This window comes from Strigops habroptila, chromosome 12 (assembly GCF_004027225.2).
Source record: "Strigops habroptila isolate Jane chromosome 12, bStrHab1.2.pri, whole genome shotgun sequence".
NCBI classification, from domain to species: domain Eukaryota; kingdom Metazoa; phylum Chordata; class Aves; order Psittaciformes; family Psittacidae; genus Strigops; species Strigops habroptila.
Genome location: NC_044288.2, coordinates 13,035,341 through 13,052,573, shown reverse-complemented (window position 1 = coordinate 13,052,573; position 17,233 = coordinate 13,035,341). Strand labels below are relative to the sequence as shown.

At 55.5% G+C, this 17,233-nt stretch overlaps 1 protein-coding gene across 1 annotated transcript; it reads right to left on the bottom strand.

Annotated features, from left to right (window-relative positions):
- Positions 1–4,914: 4,914 nt before the first annotated feature.
- Positions 4,915–16,671, bottom strand: CDX1 (caudal type homeobox 1). The gene is made up of 3 exons (XM_030504572.1): positions 16,195–16,671; positions 5,402–5,547; positions 4,915–5,171 (listed from the first exon to the last, which is right to left on the bottom strand). The coding sequence occupies exons 1-3, from the start codon at positions 16,619–16,621 to the stop codon at positions 4,965–4,967; spliced, it is 780 nt and encodes a 259-aa protein (XP_030360432.1). The 5' UTR covers positions 16,622–16,671; the 3' UTR covers positions 4,915–4,964.
- Positions 16,672–17,233: the final 562 nt, after the last annotated feature.

Below are 17,233 nucleotides of genomic sequence, written 5' to 3'. Positions count from 1 at the left end.
TCACCCAGGCAGTCTCTACCGGCCTTGGGCTCACCCATCACTTCTCCCTCTCCCGGGATGCTGGTGGGAATGCTGAACCTGGATCTGGCCAGGCTGGCAGCCAGGGCCTGCATCAGGCACTGTCCCTGCCTCACACTTCCTGCTCAGGGCAGTGATGCTTTGTTTGCTCTTCATACCTGTGCCATCTGAATCAGCCCTTTGGGATCCACCTAAAGAGAAGTGTCCCACGGCCACCTCTGCAGCGCGGGAAGGGTGAGGCTGGTGCCACCTTGTTACAGCTGCCCCAGTCCCTCATCACCAGCAATGGACTGAGCCCCGCACAAACCACTCCACCCTCCCTGGGTGGACTTCAAGCCCGTCTTCTTGCCTGCAGGGCAGTATTTATCAGCAGAGACCTCCAGGGCTGACACTGCCCTGAAATATCCATGTGGATACCACTGCTGGTGGGATGCTTTGTACCTGGAGCTCCCTTCTCTGGCTAAACTGGTGCTGCTTTGGTAGCACCATCATCTCTCCATCACTTTGGAGCGCCAGGGAGTAGACATCCCACCCCAGGCATCTGAGGTGCTCCAGCATCTCATTGCAGAGCTGGTGCGAGTCTTGCATCACCCTGGACCTGGCAAGGGACCCGCTTCATGGAACGGCACCTGCCAGAGGCAGTAGGAGCAGAGGGGCGGTCCCATGAGGAGCAATGCAGTACAGGGACCCCAAACCCGCACCTCAGGCAGGGGATAGGGTTAGGGTCCCTGTGCCCTGCTCCATGAGTGCTGGCACTAGAGAACATACACAGGACTTGCAAGCATTTTTTATCAAGCTTTGCCTTCTCCCAGCTCACACTTGAGCCACCCCTGCGACATCAAGTCACCCTTTCCCTTGCCTTGGGCTGAAGCAAAGGGAAGGACACACACATCTCTCCATCCCGATGCAGTGCCCGACAGGCACTGGCACTGCGCGCGCTGCTGCCATCGGTGGGAAAACACCCGCATCCCGGCGGCAGCCACCCGGGAAGAGGCGAGAAGGTGGCAACTGGCAGCGAGATGGGCCCATGCCCAGATCCGCTCCACGACACACAAGGAAGGCGGCAGCGGCAGCGACTCCGGTTAGTCACCGCCGGGAAGCGTGCCATGCCGGAGGCTGCCGGCGTCTTCGGCCACCTGGTGTGCGTGGCCTTATTTTGGTGATGATTCCTCCGAGGAGGGGCGCAGCCATGCAGCGGGAGCCGGTGGGAAGCATGGAGGATGGAACAGGAAGAAACTGCAGGGGCTTTCTGGGGACAGTCCCCAGCATTCCCTGTCCGTGGGGCCAGGCTTTCCCCATCAGGATGCCCATGCGGGGCTGTGCCACTCAGGAGGCAGCTGCTGCAGGTGCTAAACCAGGTGCCTGTCACCTGCCTGGGGTGCAACCGACAAGGTGACACATGTCCGGGAGGCTTGGACCAAAGGTCTCAAAGCTGGTGGGGACGCGGAGTCCACAGCCCCTCTCCTGGCATGGAGGGGACCCTGCAGGGCTCACCCATCCCTACCCAAAGGATGGTGGAGGGAGGCAGGGGAGGACAAGGGTGCTGGGACACAGCAGATGCATTTCATCACGCATCCAAGGGGAGTGTGTGTGTGTTGGGGGAAGGGGTGCCTGGGTGTGTGGGTGCATTTATTGCCTCTTCCCGCCAGCGCTGGCTCCCTGTGCACACACAGGACACAAGGGCACAGCCCCGCGGCTCACTGGACTTTTACCCTGCTGTGCAAACAGGCAGGCGCCAGATTAGGGTATCAGTTGGAATTTCATCCTGTCAACGGCACACGCAGGCTCTCTGGGAGGGCAGTGGAGCATCTTCCCTCCAGCCCAGCCCCTCTCCTGCTCATGGGCACCTTAACGCAGTGGGTGAATTTGGGATATGCATGTTTCATCCTCTCCAAGGACTCTGTTCCCCTTCAAGCTTCCCCCTTGCAGGAAATAGTGATGCCCAGGGCTGCCAATATCCCACCCCTTGCCAGGGCTGGATCCCACTGGATGATCCCCATGTTGCAGTGACAAATTGGATGTCAAAGGCAGGTGAAGCCAGGGAAGTGACCCCAGTTTCCCTAGTCCAGCCCAGCTCTTTGGGCAGGCAGCCCATCTACTCTCATCCCTTTCCCCATACAGCACCAGTTCCATTGTCTTTGCCTCCTCAGCATGTTTTAGCTCCTGATGCCCCACGTCCCCCTTCAGGAATGCAGGGAGGAGGTGGTCCCATGCCATGGGCAGCCCAGGCGCCGTGCTGCTGAGCATGGAGTCACCAGGGTGCGGTGGTAGGTGCAGCCGCTGTCGCAAGGTCAGGAAAAAACCCTTTGCTCTGCCCCTGTCTCTGCAATGCCACCTCATCCTGCCTCTGCTCCTACATCTCCTCCACCCACAGGACTTTATCCTGCATCAGGTGTCCCTCCACAGCCTGTCCTGCCCTCGGCACAACCCCCCACACCTCTTCCCAGGCAACACTTGGCACGTTTTGGGGCTGGAGGAGCCGTTTTGGGCAGGGATTTGAGGGCAGCCCCTTGATCAGTGCTCAGCAGGACCAAGAGGACGTAACTGGGATGGAGAGAGGAGAGTGTCAGGCACCGATGCCAGCTGTCCCAGGCATTATCTCACATCCTCATTCTCTGTTTGCTCTTCTCGGACAAGGAGGATATTCAGCCCATCAACAGCCATAAAACGAGATTAGAGGCCAGGAAGCACCAATGGGAGGTGGCCACGTCCGTGGGCAGCTGGCCTTGTTCTTTGGCCTCCACCAGCCCAAGCCTGGCCTCACCCTTTCCCTGGCTGCCCCCAGGGCTGTGAGTTTGGAGCTGGTGGGTCGCCCAGCACAGCCACGTCTCTTGGTGACAAAGAGATGTAGACATGCCATATCACGGTACGGGCCATGTCATCACCAGCAATATCGCTATGGGATGGGCACACTGCATGCTACAGAGCCAAGGCTGCTGTGCCAAGACACCCATCCATCCATCCATCCATCCATCCATCCATCCATCCATCCATCCATCCCATTTCAGTGGGGCTGGGCTCAGGATCATCGGTGCAGGTGCAACCCTGGTGCTAGCATCCCCCCTGTGCCGCAGCACCACAGGCCAGGAGGAGACAGCAACAAACCCACAGAATTCCTGCTCGCTTTTATTGCCACCAATGCCTAAAATATAAAAAGGAAATCCAGTTCTGCCTTATATACACATAAACTGAGCCAAAGCCCCGAGCCAATGCAAACACCATCCTCACCACTGAGCGCAGCTGGCAGCGGTGGCCAATGGGGGTGTCACCAGCCCCCATGAACGGAGACCCAAATCCCACGAGGGATGGAGCAGGGCTGTGGGCACAGTGGGATGGCAGGGACCCACTTGTAAAAGACACAGCGTGCCTGGGCACCTTGTTATCTGGGCCAGGACATGCTGGGAGTGATGTGAGGCTGGCAACAGACAGCGCAGCCGAGGGATGCAGTGCACAATCAGTGTTGGGTGCGATGTGAGGGTGCTCTGCAGGCAGCAAGGGAATGTCTGCTGCTCCTCCTCTCTGGAGCTTGGAGAGATGGTGCTGGGAAAGGCCATGCAAGGGTTGTGCTCCCTCATCCCTGTCTGTCTTGGGAAGCTGCAGCCCAGGAGCACCCGGTGCAGCCCCAGTCAGGAGCCACAGACCCTCCTGTGTCCCTGTTGCACTCAGCTGGCCTTTGGAGCATCTGAAATTGGGCTCTAAGTTAACCCAGGCCAACACAATGGTCAGGACCCAGCAGGGTGAAGGGACATTTCAGCTACAGTCCATCAGCAGGAAAAGAGGGCAAGAGGTGGTGCAGTGCACGGAGGGTGGGGGAGATAGGGAGAACAAAACCTGCAGTCCTTTGGGTTTTGAAGAAAATTCTGTCTTTCTGGAAATCACCTCTCCATCACCTAACACCAGGGCATGTGCCAGCCCTTCCCCTGCCTGAGACAGCCCCTGCCCTCCCTGGCAGCAGCTCCCAGTGCCCTTGGTGGCTGCCGTCCCTTGGAGCAGCACCCCAAAGCTCTCCCAGTATTGGTCCTTCTGGATGGCCTGAGTCCGGTTCTTGCGCCATGTCCCAATGGCAAACCTTCTTGTTCTCCTCCTGTTCCGCACTGGAAGGTGGTCTCAGGGCTCAGCAGGGTGACCTGCCTCCAGTGTGCCCGTGCCTGGCTCCCTCCTCACTGTGTTGCAAGTGGAGGATGGTGCAGTGCTGCTTTGCCATGGCACAGCCGGGGCACCGGGGCTGCTGGACATGTCTCCATGTGGCCCTTTGTGGCTGCAGGGAAAGAGTGGCAGCACAGGAATGGGCACTGTGGGATAGTAGGGAATGTGGGTGAGGATGTGCGGGGTCTCTTGTCAAGGACGTGCTCCAGCTCATCACTATCACCATGGTTTGAACCTCAGGTCCTACAGCCAAGGTCCTACAGCCAAGGGTCCTGCCTGGCTCTCTCAGTCCAGCTCGCTCTGCCTTCGGCACCCCCCTTCCCGGCACAGCAGATCCAGGAGACCAGCTCAGCAGAAACTTGTTCTGCCTTGAGTCCAGCCAGGTCTCTTCTCAGTCCAGTCTTGTTCGAACTGCTCCAAAAGCACCAGGCAGAAGGACTGAAGGAAGCGTCCTACCAGCTTCACCTCAAGCATCATAGGAAAGTCATCCTCCACCACCACCCCCTTCCTTCTGCTGACATTAGGATCTTGCTTTGGGCTACAAACTCTAGAGACCAGACTGGTGCATGTGTCCTACAGGAGAGCAATACAACCTAACCTATGGTTTTTACATAGGAGAGAACCCACCAGCCCCTTGGGAAGGTCCCGGTGCCACCTTGCCCAGCCTCGCTGGCCACCCGTTGGCTCAGCCAGGGATCATCGTGTCTTTGGGAAGGGGCTGTCACTCTTCAGAGCACACGGGCTGGCTGGGCTTTGCTGCATAGTGCTTATCTCTTGGAGTCTATAGCTGGTGAAGGGGGTTAAGGCATGAATTCTTCCTTGATGGCCAGAGGAGATGAGGAGACAAGGTTCGGGGCACTGCTGCTGCAGAGGCCTCCGATGGGTCCCAGCGTGCTGACAGCCGGCGAGGTTGGTGTGGTGGTGCTGGTGGGCTGGCTCTGCTGCTGCAGCTTCTTTTTGTTCACCTTCCTCTCTTTCGCCCTCCGATTTTGAAACCAGATTTTCACCTGCAGAAGGACAAAGATGTCAGTGCAGAGATGGGGATGGATGCAGATGATGGCAACCCTCAGGGTCCCCCTGGGGCAGGGAGGGCATCCCAGAGATGGGATCCCTTTGGGAGAGAAGGGAGGTCTGTGGAGCAAGGTGGGACCAGCGCTGCCTCCTAGGGCTGCATCCCTTCCGCTTCCCAGACCCATCTCTGCCTGGATATGGCTATCTGGGATGCTGCAGCACTGACCTGCCGCTCGGTGAGCCCCAGGGCAGCGGCCAGCTCGGCCTTGCGGCGGATGGTGATGTAGCGGCTGTAGTGAAACTCCTTCTCCAGCTCCAGGCGCTGGTGGTCCGTGTACACCACCCGGTACTTGTCTTTCGTCCTGGTTTTGCCTGGCAGAGAGAGCAGAGCGAGGGATGAGGAGGGGCAGGAGCATCCCCAAGGGTAAGGAGGAGATAGATAGATACACAACCATCTAAAGAGAGCTCAGGAGAAACACAGCAATGCCCTGAGGACCAGTGTGAGAGTCGTGAGACTCCTAGCAGATTTAATGCCCATCCTGGCAAACATCAGGGTGTGTTTTCATGTTGGAAAGTGTCTGGGCTTTGGGGAAATCGCTTGGTGGAAAGAGCAGGAGAGATTCAAAGGCATCCCAAGAAGATGGACCATAAATCCCATGTGCCATGACACACCATCCCCAAGAAGAGCAGAGCTACAAGCCCTGCAGTGGTCTGAGGACAAGCTACCTGCAAAAATATACCTGGGAGGGCCGAGGGAAGCCCAACTCTTGAAGACACACAGATCAGGACAGGGGAAAGATGGGAAACCCAGGGATGACAACATTTCTCTCCCATGGAGAGGGTTATTTTCCTTCTCTCTGTACTGAGCTAAGACAGAGGGCAGTGCTTATTAATTTGTTGCAGTCTTTAAAGGTGCACTGGAGAGAGCCCACATGATGCCCAAACATCCCTGGGGACTGGCTGGCTCCATGGCTAGTGATGTTTGGCCAAATCCAGCCCAAATCTCCCTTTGTGCCCCCCAGATTTGGGCAGAGCCCAGGGCCATCAAGCCGCACATCTCTGTGCACACAGACGTGCATCCCATGGGACTGCAAACGGCACCTGCTGCTTTCTAGCAGAAAAATACAGTCAAAAATAGCCCAGATGTCTTCTCCATTAGCTCTTTCATTAGTCCACACACACAAAATGCCAATCCAGGGCATGGAGAGGGATGGAGCCATGCTTTCAGCTTCCAACTGGGAACACGGCCATTCTATTTTTAAAGGTGTCTCTCTCCGGTTCACACATTGCAAGGAGGTGGGGACTTTCCTAAGCCACTTCTTATGCTGAAAGATAAATGTTAAACAGCATCAGAGCCAGGACAACCCACGGCCATGGTACGCTGTGAGTGGGAGAGGAGCTCCCTTGGGGTCATTTCCCCCACAGAATCCCATGGGATACAAAGAGGCAGCTGGTTTTCTATTAAACAAGCAAGAGCCAGCAAAGGTCCAGCTCCTGCTGTTGGCCACTGAGAAATCACATGTGGAAGCACATGAATGTGCACACCCCTGGGTGCAAGTGGGAGCTGGGGTCTTGCCCTGCTGGGATTTGACCCCATGCTCCCAGGCACAAAAGCAGCAGAACTGCTGTTCAAGTTAGCACCCAATTTCCATGACTATGGCACTCTCTGTGTCCTCCTGCCATTTCTCCTGGAGGTGCTGGTATGGGCTCAGCATGATGTGAGTGTAGGGTGATGGTTGAGGGTCCCAGTGTGGTCCTCAAGAAGCAGTGAAACTCTCCAGTGGTCCATGAAGGAAGGTAGGAGCACAGCAAGGCTGCAACATGGCCAGAAATAGAAACCAGACCTCCCATCTTTAGCCACTAACTCATACTTGAGGGATATGGTGAATTCAATCACTGCTTTAGAGAGCGTGGAGCTCAGCTCATCCCAGGGCTGTTTGGAAGTGAACACCTAATCCCTCCTCACCACCCCTGAAAGCAAGCCTGCCTCTGGCCACACAGGGTGACTGCAGGTAAAAACAGGGTAAAAAAGGTTGATTTGGTTGAGCAAGATGTGTATGGAGATGTCTGCGGACACATGGCTGAAAACACAGTGATTTCGTGTGCGAGGGGTCCACAGCAACATTGCTGGGTGCTTGTCTCCTCTTTGGCAGCTCGGAACAAACCTGACCCCAGCACAGTGCTGGGCTGGAGCGACACCGGGGGCACCTGGCACATGTGGGACCCCACATTCTCCCCTTGCTCTCCCACTGGGTCCCTGTCCATCCCATGGCGAAGGGTTCATTGGTGTGAGAAGGATCCTGCATCCCAGCCCAGGAGGGACCTGGGCTTAATTTGCAACCACAGCGATTCCCAGGGAGTTACAGAATAAACCAGATGTGCCGGTGGAGATTTATGCAGAATTTAGCAGCTCCATGAGAAACCAGGCTCTCTCTGTCAGCTCCACAATCAGGGACTCCTACAAGCTGCTTTCTTTCTCATATAAACGTATCTTTTTTTCTCTTTCATTTGAAAGCAGAAACCTTTTTGAAGAGATAATGACTTAAAAATGATCTTATTTGCAATGTTGTTATTTGAATACTGCTGCTTGTGGTAGAAAACCACAGCTGGAAAGCAAAGGAATTGACAGATAATGTAAAAAAAAAAATTAAAGAATAAAGAAATAAGGCGGTTTGTGAATACCACATATGCCATGAATTTCAGCAAGAATTATGCTGCAGCTGTAAATAGATCCATCACAGCCTGTTCTTTGTTATTCCCTCTTCCCTCTTCATCCTTGAGGAAGCCTGTGCTTTGCCTCAGGTCTGGCACATACCCGGCTGTGCTGGTGAGTCTGTGCTGTGTGAGCTGGCACCAGACTCTTGATGCCCAATATCAGGTAGCAAAGACTCAAAGCAGAGAACTCCTGGCCAAGCCAGGGATGGAAAACTGTTCATCTCAAGTAATTGCTGGTTTCGGATGTTTCCTGAATTTGGGCATGTATTGAGAGTGATTCACAAGGAAAAGGAAAGGATTCGCAAGAAATACTATTGACAATGAATAATTCAACTACCTTGAATATGAATGCTGGGTTACACTTAACTCTCTCCTGGAGACTTTTTATGGCTCTGTGAAAGGAAAGAGGAAATTCGGACAAGCTCCTTACGGGCAGCCCTCGCACCTCTGGGGAAACCCTGGCACTGCAGTGGGGACCATGGCCAAGCAAAGGGGTGGAGATGCTCCAAGTAAGTCTCCAGCAAAGCCTGGCAGACCAGGGATTGGGTTGTCCCACAGCCAGGATAACCTGGAGCTGCTTCACCAGGAAGGAGCACAGATGGGAAGAACGGATGGCAAAGTGCTAGTGATGCCTCCTAGCACAGCCGCTAGCTCCTTCCAGCCCTGCTGTGTATTTAAAGCCCCTCCTGCTTGTCCCCAAAAGACCAGGCAAAGGAACTGCTCAGGCAGCTAAATGGAGCCATTCGCAGGGCCAGTAGGAATGGTTTCAGCTTTGGGATCAAGGCAGGGCCAATGGCTGCGTGGGGAGAGGGTATCGTTACTGCTGTTAATGTATAACCCTAATAGCACTCACCTGAGCTGTGATTAGATAAGGGAATAGCTTTAATGTGCTGTGCAAACCCCAAGGGACGCACTCCTGAGTGTGCATGCACACGCACTCATGCTCGCACACACGTGGGGGGCCGGGGTCCCTACCCCAGCCTGGATGCGCTCCCCATGGCATCCCTGCCCCAGGGATGGAGCTCCTGGCCTGGACTGGGCCAGGGAAAGGGAAAATACAACTAGATCCTTGTGCCCATCATCCAGGGCTTTGCACCTTCATGACCATGGTAGAGCCCACTAAAGAGATGGTAATTCCCCCTCTCCAGCCCTGCCGTGCCCAAGGGATGCTTTCAACAAGAATCTGTGCCCCAAACACCCTAACAGACAGGCAATATGTGGTATTTTGAGGCTATTGAGAAGCTCCAAGAACAGCTGGGAAGGGGCTGGTTCAAGCCAGGGAGGAAAGTGACTGTGGGATGGCAGTGGCACCCTGGAAAGAGGTGGAAAATAGCAAAGGAGCAAAAGTTTGGTGTGTGTTGTTTGGAGCTTGTCTTTTCCCCAGTCCCACGGAGCGATGTACCCAGCATGGCTAAGGGGAGATCAACCCATCTCCGAACAGAGGATCCCCATCCACAAGACACAGCCCTCTCTGACACAGCAGGAGCAGCACGGCTGCCAGCAGCAAGGAGCATAAACCCGCATGCTTTCCCAAAGGTCTCTATTTCACAGGTCAAAGCAGCTCCAAATTGCAGCAGCAGCAAACCCTGGCTCTGTGGGAAGCTGCCGCGCAGCCATCAGGGCTCTGATCAGGGCAGCTCTGACCCACTTGTGGAGCCACAAGATGAGATCCCATCGTGGTGCCGGGTGTTGTGCCCCATTGCAGAGGCCTGGGGACACGTTGCAGGGGAGATGCTGGCGTTGGGGACAGAGGTGTCTTTGCCAGGCTGCTCGGCGGCTCTGCATGCCCCGCTGCACGGCAGCTCCTCGCATGACTGGTGTGAAGAGCCTGGGCAATGTGCTCCTGGAGCTGCCCTGCGTGGTGTCACCTTCCTGGCAGTGCTCTGGCCGTGCACTGGCTCCATCTGCACAGCCTCGTCTGCCCATCTGTCTGTACTGGGTACCTGGTTCTGCATTATCTGATGGCTCTACAAGATTTTAATGCTGAAAAACATCAGCTATGGAAATCCTATCACCAGTGAGAACCAAGGAAAGAACTTGTCCACACTGGAGTTAGAGTGCAGCAAGATGAGGTGTGAAGCTGGGACTGTTCCCTCCTCATGGGGTGGATGCTTACTCTGCATGATAAAGCTGCTACATTTTGAATGAGCAACATCTACTTGGAAAGAGAATAAAATCCTTCCACCCCAGAAGAATCACTGCTCTATCAGGATTTGCCATTCTTGCCCAAGGAAAGCATCAAGGAAAACTTTCCCCCACCCCTGGTATAGCTTAGGTGATGCTATGGGTGGAGAAACTGAGGCACAGAAGCAGCTCTGAGCCAGAGTGGAGTCCCAGGGTCAGAGCCATGGGCTCTGATCACTGGTAGGACTCTGGGCAGCCTAACACCCCTTCCTGCAGGAGGGGAAATCCTCCCCCCTGCAAACACAGGGACAGCACAGCAATGACCCATGACAGAGACCACAGACCCAGGAGAGTGCTGGGGTCAGCTCCTAAAACTCAGGGGCCTCCAGACTGGCTGGAGCCACCCTCATCTGGCAGCCAGATGTGCTCCAGCTGCCTCTGTGCGCAGGGGTCGATGCTCCCTCTGCCGAGCAGCAGTGACAGCAGCCGTGCTGCGCAGCGGTGATGCTGCTGCTCGGGACACACAGTCCAGCTCATTTCGCTGTCCCTAAACCCACTGGAAACGGGAATCCCAAAGTCTGCACCAACAGACACCTCCCTCTGCTCCCCTGCCCTGCACTTGCTTGCTCCTCTCCTTTCCCCTCCAGCTCCAGCAGCCGCCCCAAAGCACCCACACTCCTCTGTGGGCTGGAAGGGGGATAAACCCAATCCCCCCACCCTCCCTGAATGCTGGGAACGTGCAAGTCAGGATTTTCACAAGCCTTCCCCCTCCCGTGCATGCTTCAATATCATCAACTATTTTTCCTCTGCTGCAGGAAGCAGAGGAGTGATGGATGGGAGGACCGATACAGGGTAAAGAACAAGAGCCATGTGGCTTGCTTCATCACCACCAGCGAGAAATGAACCCCTCCAGAGGGCAATCTTCCCGAGATCCCTGCCTGAAATCATTCCTCTGACAAAGGGCTTTGGATTTAGACAACTGCCAGGTGTCAAAAACTGGGTGAGAAGAACAACACACCCCCCAGCATATTGAATGTCTCTGTACTGTGGAGGAAAGGGATGATGGATGAATCCATACCCAGTGGACCCTGCTAAGGCTCCCTCAGCTCCAGGCTGGGGAAATGAGCATTTCGGCCATCAGGGTTGAAGGCAGGACTCATCTATGCCTGAGGGTGCTGAGGGTCCCAGCAATCCTCCTACCCCCAGGGTAGCTCCTTGCATGGCTGTTTGCTTGACATTGCCCCAACCTGGGGATTTCTTCCTGGTGCCAGGGACTTCAGAGCAACAGCAATGCTCCTGTGGGCACCCAGTAGGGATAAAACCTTTTTCAGGTTGGTACATTGTGCACTGGAAATGCTTCTCTTAAAAAACCACACCACTTGACCGGGTGGCTTTCTAGCCTCCTGCACACAGAGGATCGAGCTCTGTGCTTCCAAAGCAGCTTTGCTGTAAGTCAGTGTGTGGCTGGGGGTTGTATGGCAGAGTCAGGAGGCAGAGACTGGGGCTCAGTGCATGGCACATCCATGCAGGGGAGCCCGGCTGCTGGGAAGGGACAGAAACACTTGGGTGAAGAGCTGGATTTGGGGAGCATAGATGGGTGCACAGGAACACCGGCTGGCCCTGACTGGGCTCTGTGCTGCTGGCACAGCAGCACCAGGCCAGATGTGCACCCACACCCATGGGGAAAAGCTCCCCTCCTGCAAGCCTCATCTTCCTCCCAGGCAGTGCAGACCCCAAGGGGATGAGGAACAGGTTGCTGGTGGCTACAGTGAGCTGTAGCCACCCATCCCAACCCTGCATTCTTCGACATGGAGCAACACAACAGGAGATGCTTCAACCCCAAGGCTGGGCGTTGTGGCATTTCCCAGCCCTGCAGTGATTCAACTCTTTATTTTGGCAACCGGCAGATTCCTTCAGTTGCTCCCATGGTTTTATGAGCGCTGAGCCAAGCACTGCCAACCACGCTCCTGTGCCAGGTCAAAGACCGCACCAGGGCGGCCAGGGCTGGCCGGCGCATGCGGGCTGGAAACAGCACATTTCAGAGCATCACCTTCACACCAGCCCCACGGCAATGAGCCTGGATCCAGCTCATCCAGCTCTGCCATCTGGCTGGATTTGGTCTGGCTGTGGCAGGAGGAGGACAGCAAGCTGGTGGTGGTGGTCCTCTCCCCGTTCGCAGCTCCACAGGGCTCAGCCCATCCTTACCGTGAGGCAGAATGGGGGAAGGATCCATCCCCTTATCCAGGCAATCTCAGAGCTAACAGCACTGGAGTGAGCGTCCTTGAAGGGTCCCCTTGTAGGAAATATCTGTCATTGACCAGAGGTTTAAAGTGTCCCTCCGCTAATCCTGGGGTATTAGCTGGCCAAGCCCATCACGTAGGTACCGCCAGTGCTCCAGGGAAGCCCTTTTTGTTCAAGGAAAGTCAATTCTAGGAAAGTTTGAGAGGCCTGTACCTTGGCCAGCAGGCTAAGCAGTCAACAAATCCCACCAGGGGCCAGGAGCAGGTTGTGGGTTAATAATTCAAGGGGAGAAGGCTGATGGGGCGCGATGCACACACACACCGAGAGACCTGGGGGAGCAAAGGGTCTGACAGGGAACAGCCATCTCCTAAAGAGAGGTTCCCTCATGCAGGGTCTGACTGGGCAAATGCACTGTCCTTCAGCTACCACCATCACCCCAAAACACACACATGAACCCTGCCTGTCCACGGAAAAGGATTCTGTCTCATTATTGGGGTTTTTAATCTTTCCTCCAGCTTTTATGGACCTCAGGACAACAAATAGAGCTGGAAAATGTGAAAACTGAGGTGGAAACAGCACACCCAGCAAAAAGCACTCACCCACGCTCACAGCATCACTATTTGCTTTCCATCACCCTCAAATCCTGCCCTGGCACCATGGGCATTGATACCACGTGAAGCCCCGAGCACATTCAGCTTCCCAAGGGATGCCCCAATTGCACTTTCACTTGCAATATTTAGCCCTGTGGCCCCAGCTCGATTAGTGACCTAAAACCCAGACCCGAGGCAGTATCTGAGGATTTGCATAACTAACGAGCAGAGGGTGAATTTCAAAGTCCAGGCAGCCGCTGCTTCCAGCCGCCTTCCTGAGCTTTTTATAGAGCCGGGCTGCAATTCACAGGGAAGTTTGCAAATAATTGTGAATAAGGAGGAAGCGTGAGGCTCTGCCACGCTGCTCATGAACATTTTATGAGCAGAAAAAGAGGTGACATCGGAGAGAGAAATGAGGCCAATCTTCCAGCTTGGTTCCCTCTAAGTCCCAATTTCCAGTGACTGGCTCTCTGGCGTCTCAGTCCCTCCTGCTGCAGGGTTATCTTGGCTCAGCTGGGTGAAGCACACATGTATTTAGCAACAGGTATATAGAATCACCCCCTGCAAAGCCTGACTCTGCAATGAATCACTGGGAGATTGCTCGCTGGTTTCACTCAGCCTCTGGATTGCATTTGCAGAAGCCCCCAACACACTCATATTCCCTGTGCAACGTTTTCTCTTACCACTGCATAGCTCATTCCCAAAAGCTTTCAAACTACAGCCAAGAGCTGTTTATACGAGGCAAGACAGAGAGGGAACCTTAATTTACAACCCTCTAAAGTAGTATGATTTATAGCATTCACAATGAAACTGTTGATATTTATAGCAAAAGAGCTGCGTATTCATTTCCTATTCCCACTGCGGTGAGATGGGTTGTTAATCAATCCACACTGATTAAAGTCCAGTTTATTGATTTCAATAAAGTGATTCATCTCAGAATTCCACCCTTATCTATGTCAAACCCATCTCTGCCCTGGTCTCTTTTAAGTTTAATGGAGAAAGGCTCTTTTTACATTTAATGGGCAGCCCTGGAAAACACAAGCTGCATCATACTGTCTCCAAGCACATGGTCCCACCATGGCCAAATCCTTCAGTTGCTTAGCACCATCAGCACTGGGTTTGGAGCCAGCAGAGACACAAGGACAGGTCCTTCATCTGCAAATGCCTTATTAAGGGACCTTGCTGGTCATCTGTGCTGAGGAAGCACCGCAAGAAAGAGGCTTTCACCCCAGCACCCATCCCCACACCACCGCGGCTGGGCTGGGGCAGCTCCTCCTCTGCGTGCAAAGAGAACAAGGCTGATCTATTTGTCCCTTTGTATGTATTTAATCTAAGAGATACAAACTAAGCAACTAAGGATACCATTCCAGAATTCAATCAACTCAATTGTCATCTAACTCAATCAGAGGCACTTTCAAGCCCCCGTTTTATCTTGGCCCCACCGCTGGGTGTAAAGCCTTGCCCTTGATCCACATGAGAGCTGTGCTGATGTCTTTCTTTCTCTCCTCATTAATTTTCCCCCTCACCTCTCAGAAGAAACCAAGATGTTCAGACCTACAAAACCTGCAGAAGTGGTGGGGTCTCAGCGGCATGGAGGGGCTGCAGGATCACCCCCACTTCCATCCCAGGGCAGAGGGAAGCCCTGAGCCCCAGCACTGTGTGTCTCCATCACTGGATATGGGGGGAGGCATTTCCCCTAAATAGGTATATTCAGTGCTTAAAATGGGCCAGGAAAGAGCAGCCTGCCTCTCCTTTCCTCTTTCCAGACCCAGGCTGGTTTTTTCCATTTATTGGGATGTTCTGCCAGCACCACTGCAGCCACTGGTCCCTCTGGGACAGCCCCACATGGATCTGGCAAATATGAGGAGCTGTTTTCCATGCTGGAACACCACAGGCACATCTGCACAAGCCCCTCACACACGGATATCTACATGGGTCTTGGTCAGCAGGGAGCCAAAACCAAGTAGAAACACTTTGCAAACAGAGAGTCCTTACCCCAGGGATACGGGGCAGGAGTAACCAAAACCAAACTTGGCCCCGAGAGATGCCCAGAGCCACTCCTGTAGTGAGTTTGGCCTCAGCAGTGCTCTGCAGGGCTCATGGCCAGCACGGGAGAGGGACAGGGGTGGTGGGTCCAGGCAGGGCTGGTGGGCAGAGGGTCCAGGCTGGGCTGGCAGCAGGATCACAGCCTGGAGGGGAAGATGAAAGGGCATAGGCAGGGCAGGACAAAGGGCCTTGCACCTCACCTCGGTGCCAAAGGAGCCGGCCACCATCTCCATGACAAAGCCAAGCCCTTGTCAATTTGGGCTGCCCCCAAGGGGGATCTGCCCACCGCCTTTGAAGTGGGCAGCAGGGCCCCAAGGGCAGGGGGCTGGGGTCACCCAGACGCTTCCCTCCTTGCCCCCAGGTCAGGAGTTCAGCGGGGACAGGACCCCGGGGACATGGGGACATGGGGACAGGACCCTGAGGACAGCAAGCCAGTGGTAGGCACAGGAGTGGGGTCACCCGCTCGTGCGGTGCACGGCACCCATATGCTGTGCACATGCACACACGGTTCTGCTGCTCCTGAAGCACCCACATGCACCCTCCATGTGGCACCGTCCCCAAAGGCACCACACTTTGCACACACACCATGCACGCAGCACCGTGCATGCACACACTCAGCATGTAGCATCCCCCATACACACTCAGTGACACTATACAGCAAGCCCCTTACACACATACTGATTACACATACACAGAGCCTGTAGCACCTCACGCGCACTGAATACACCTAAACCACACACACAGAGCACATGTGGCACCTTCCCTCTGCATATATACATACGGTACCTTCCCTACACACATGTACACACACACTACACATGCATGCAGCAGAAGGCACCTTGCACATCCCATACACGGGCTCTCACATGCAGCTACATGCCAGGTCACACTCATGCACAGCCGCAGCCCTGCACGCTCACCTCTGCACATACAAGGCACCTCATCCAACACCCGCTTGGGACTGCCGGGCCCTGGGATCTGCGGGTCTCTGGCTCTGCCCATCCTACTCTGTGGCAGCAGGTGAGAGCAGGGGTGCAGGAGCAGAGACCGGCCGGGAAAAGGACTTTCCAACCATGTAACTCCTTCTGTCAGCAACGCAGAAGGACAGTGCCCTCCCTGCCCATCCTCAGCCCCTGCCACCGTGATGGTGCGGACCCCCTTCAACCTGGGGCCAGGCACCACCATGAGGGCAGGAGCATGCTGTCCCTCACGGGCAGGGAGAGCCACAGAGCAGGATCTGGCCCTGCAGTACTTCAAGCCCGAGGATGGTGCAGGGGTGCAGGGCTGAGGGGGGTTTCCTTACCGCTGCTGCTGGTGCTGGGAATGCTGCGCCTCATCCACTCATACGGGGTGCGTCTCTGGGCATTAGGGGAGAGCTGAGGGACCGAGCTGCTGATGGGCGGAGGCAGGAGTCCAGTGCCCGGGGGCTGAATGGGGTTAAAATCTGGGGGGCTGAATCCAAACTGCCCCGGGCTGGCAGTGGAAGGCGTAGCAGTGGTCCCATAGGAATGCCAGTCCTCCTTGGCAGGGGTGTAGGGAGAGCCCCAGGCGGCCGCCGGCTGCCCGTGGTGCAGGTCGTTGTTAATCCCCGGCACATGGTGGTAGCTGGCGAAGTCCGAGTACTGAGGTGGTCCCGGCACGTAGTTCTGTGGGTTGAGGTTGAGGCTGGGGTGCCGGACGGGGCTGGGATACATGTTGGTGTCCTTATCCAGAAGATAACCTACATACATCTTCCCGGGCTGGCCCCGCGCACATGCTGTGCCGCCGTGCCGCCGACTGCGGCCGCCTTGGGTTCGGTTTGGTTTGGTTTGGCGGGAGGTGGCTGCTCCTCCTTCGCCGCCACTCACCTGGGCGCCTTGGGGAGCTGTGTCCTGGGGCCAGGCACCTCCCTGCCCACAGGCTTTTATTGGGCCCAACCTCTCGCAGCATTTGCATTGAAAGGCAGGTTTGCATTTCAAAGTGCAGGAACCCCGGCGGGTGAGGGGGGACAATTCAAACCTCCTACCCCGGCTGCAGGGGGGGACAAGGCGGTGGGTGACCCCTGAGAGCACTGGGGACCCTGTGTCCCCTCTGCTGTCACCACCCCACAGCTGTCCTTATGCCACCAGATGTGGTCCCTTTGTAGCAGCTGGCTTTGAGGACACTCAGGCATCCCATGAGGATGTCCCAAGGGAGCACACCCCATCCCTGCAGCCATCTGTACCCGAGAAGGAGGGTGCCTTGGGCTAAGCTCTTGTATTAAAGCCTGGTTATGGGCAGGGGACAAGCTGGGCTGTGTCTGCCATCAGCAGTGATGTTGGGGGACATCAAACCCATGCTCTGGGGTGCTGCTTTTCTGTGCC

Excerpts from the sequence above, each read along its gene's own strand:
- CDX1 (XM_030504572.1), bottom strand. The coding sequence starts at position 16,621 with ATGTATGTAGGTTATCTTCTGGATAAGGACACCAACATGTATCCCAGC. Across the intron at positions 5,548-16,194 it reads TCCCAGCACCAGCAGCAGCG|GCAAAACCAGGACGAAAGAC; the intron begins GTAAGGAAACCC and ends TCTCTCTGCCAG. Across the intron at positions 5,172-5,401 it reads TGGGGCTCACCGAGCGGCAG|GTGAAAATCTGGTTTCAAAA; the intron begins GTCAGTGCTGCA and ends GTCCTTCTGCAG.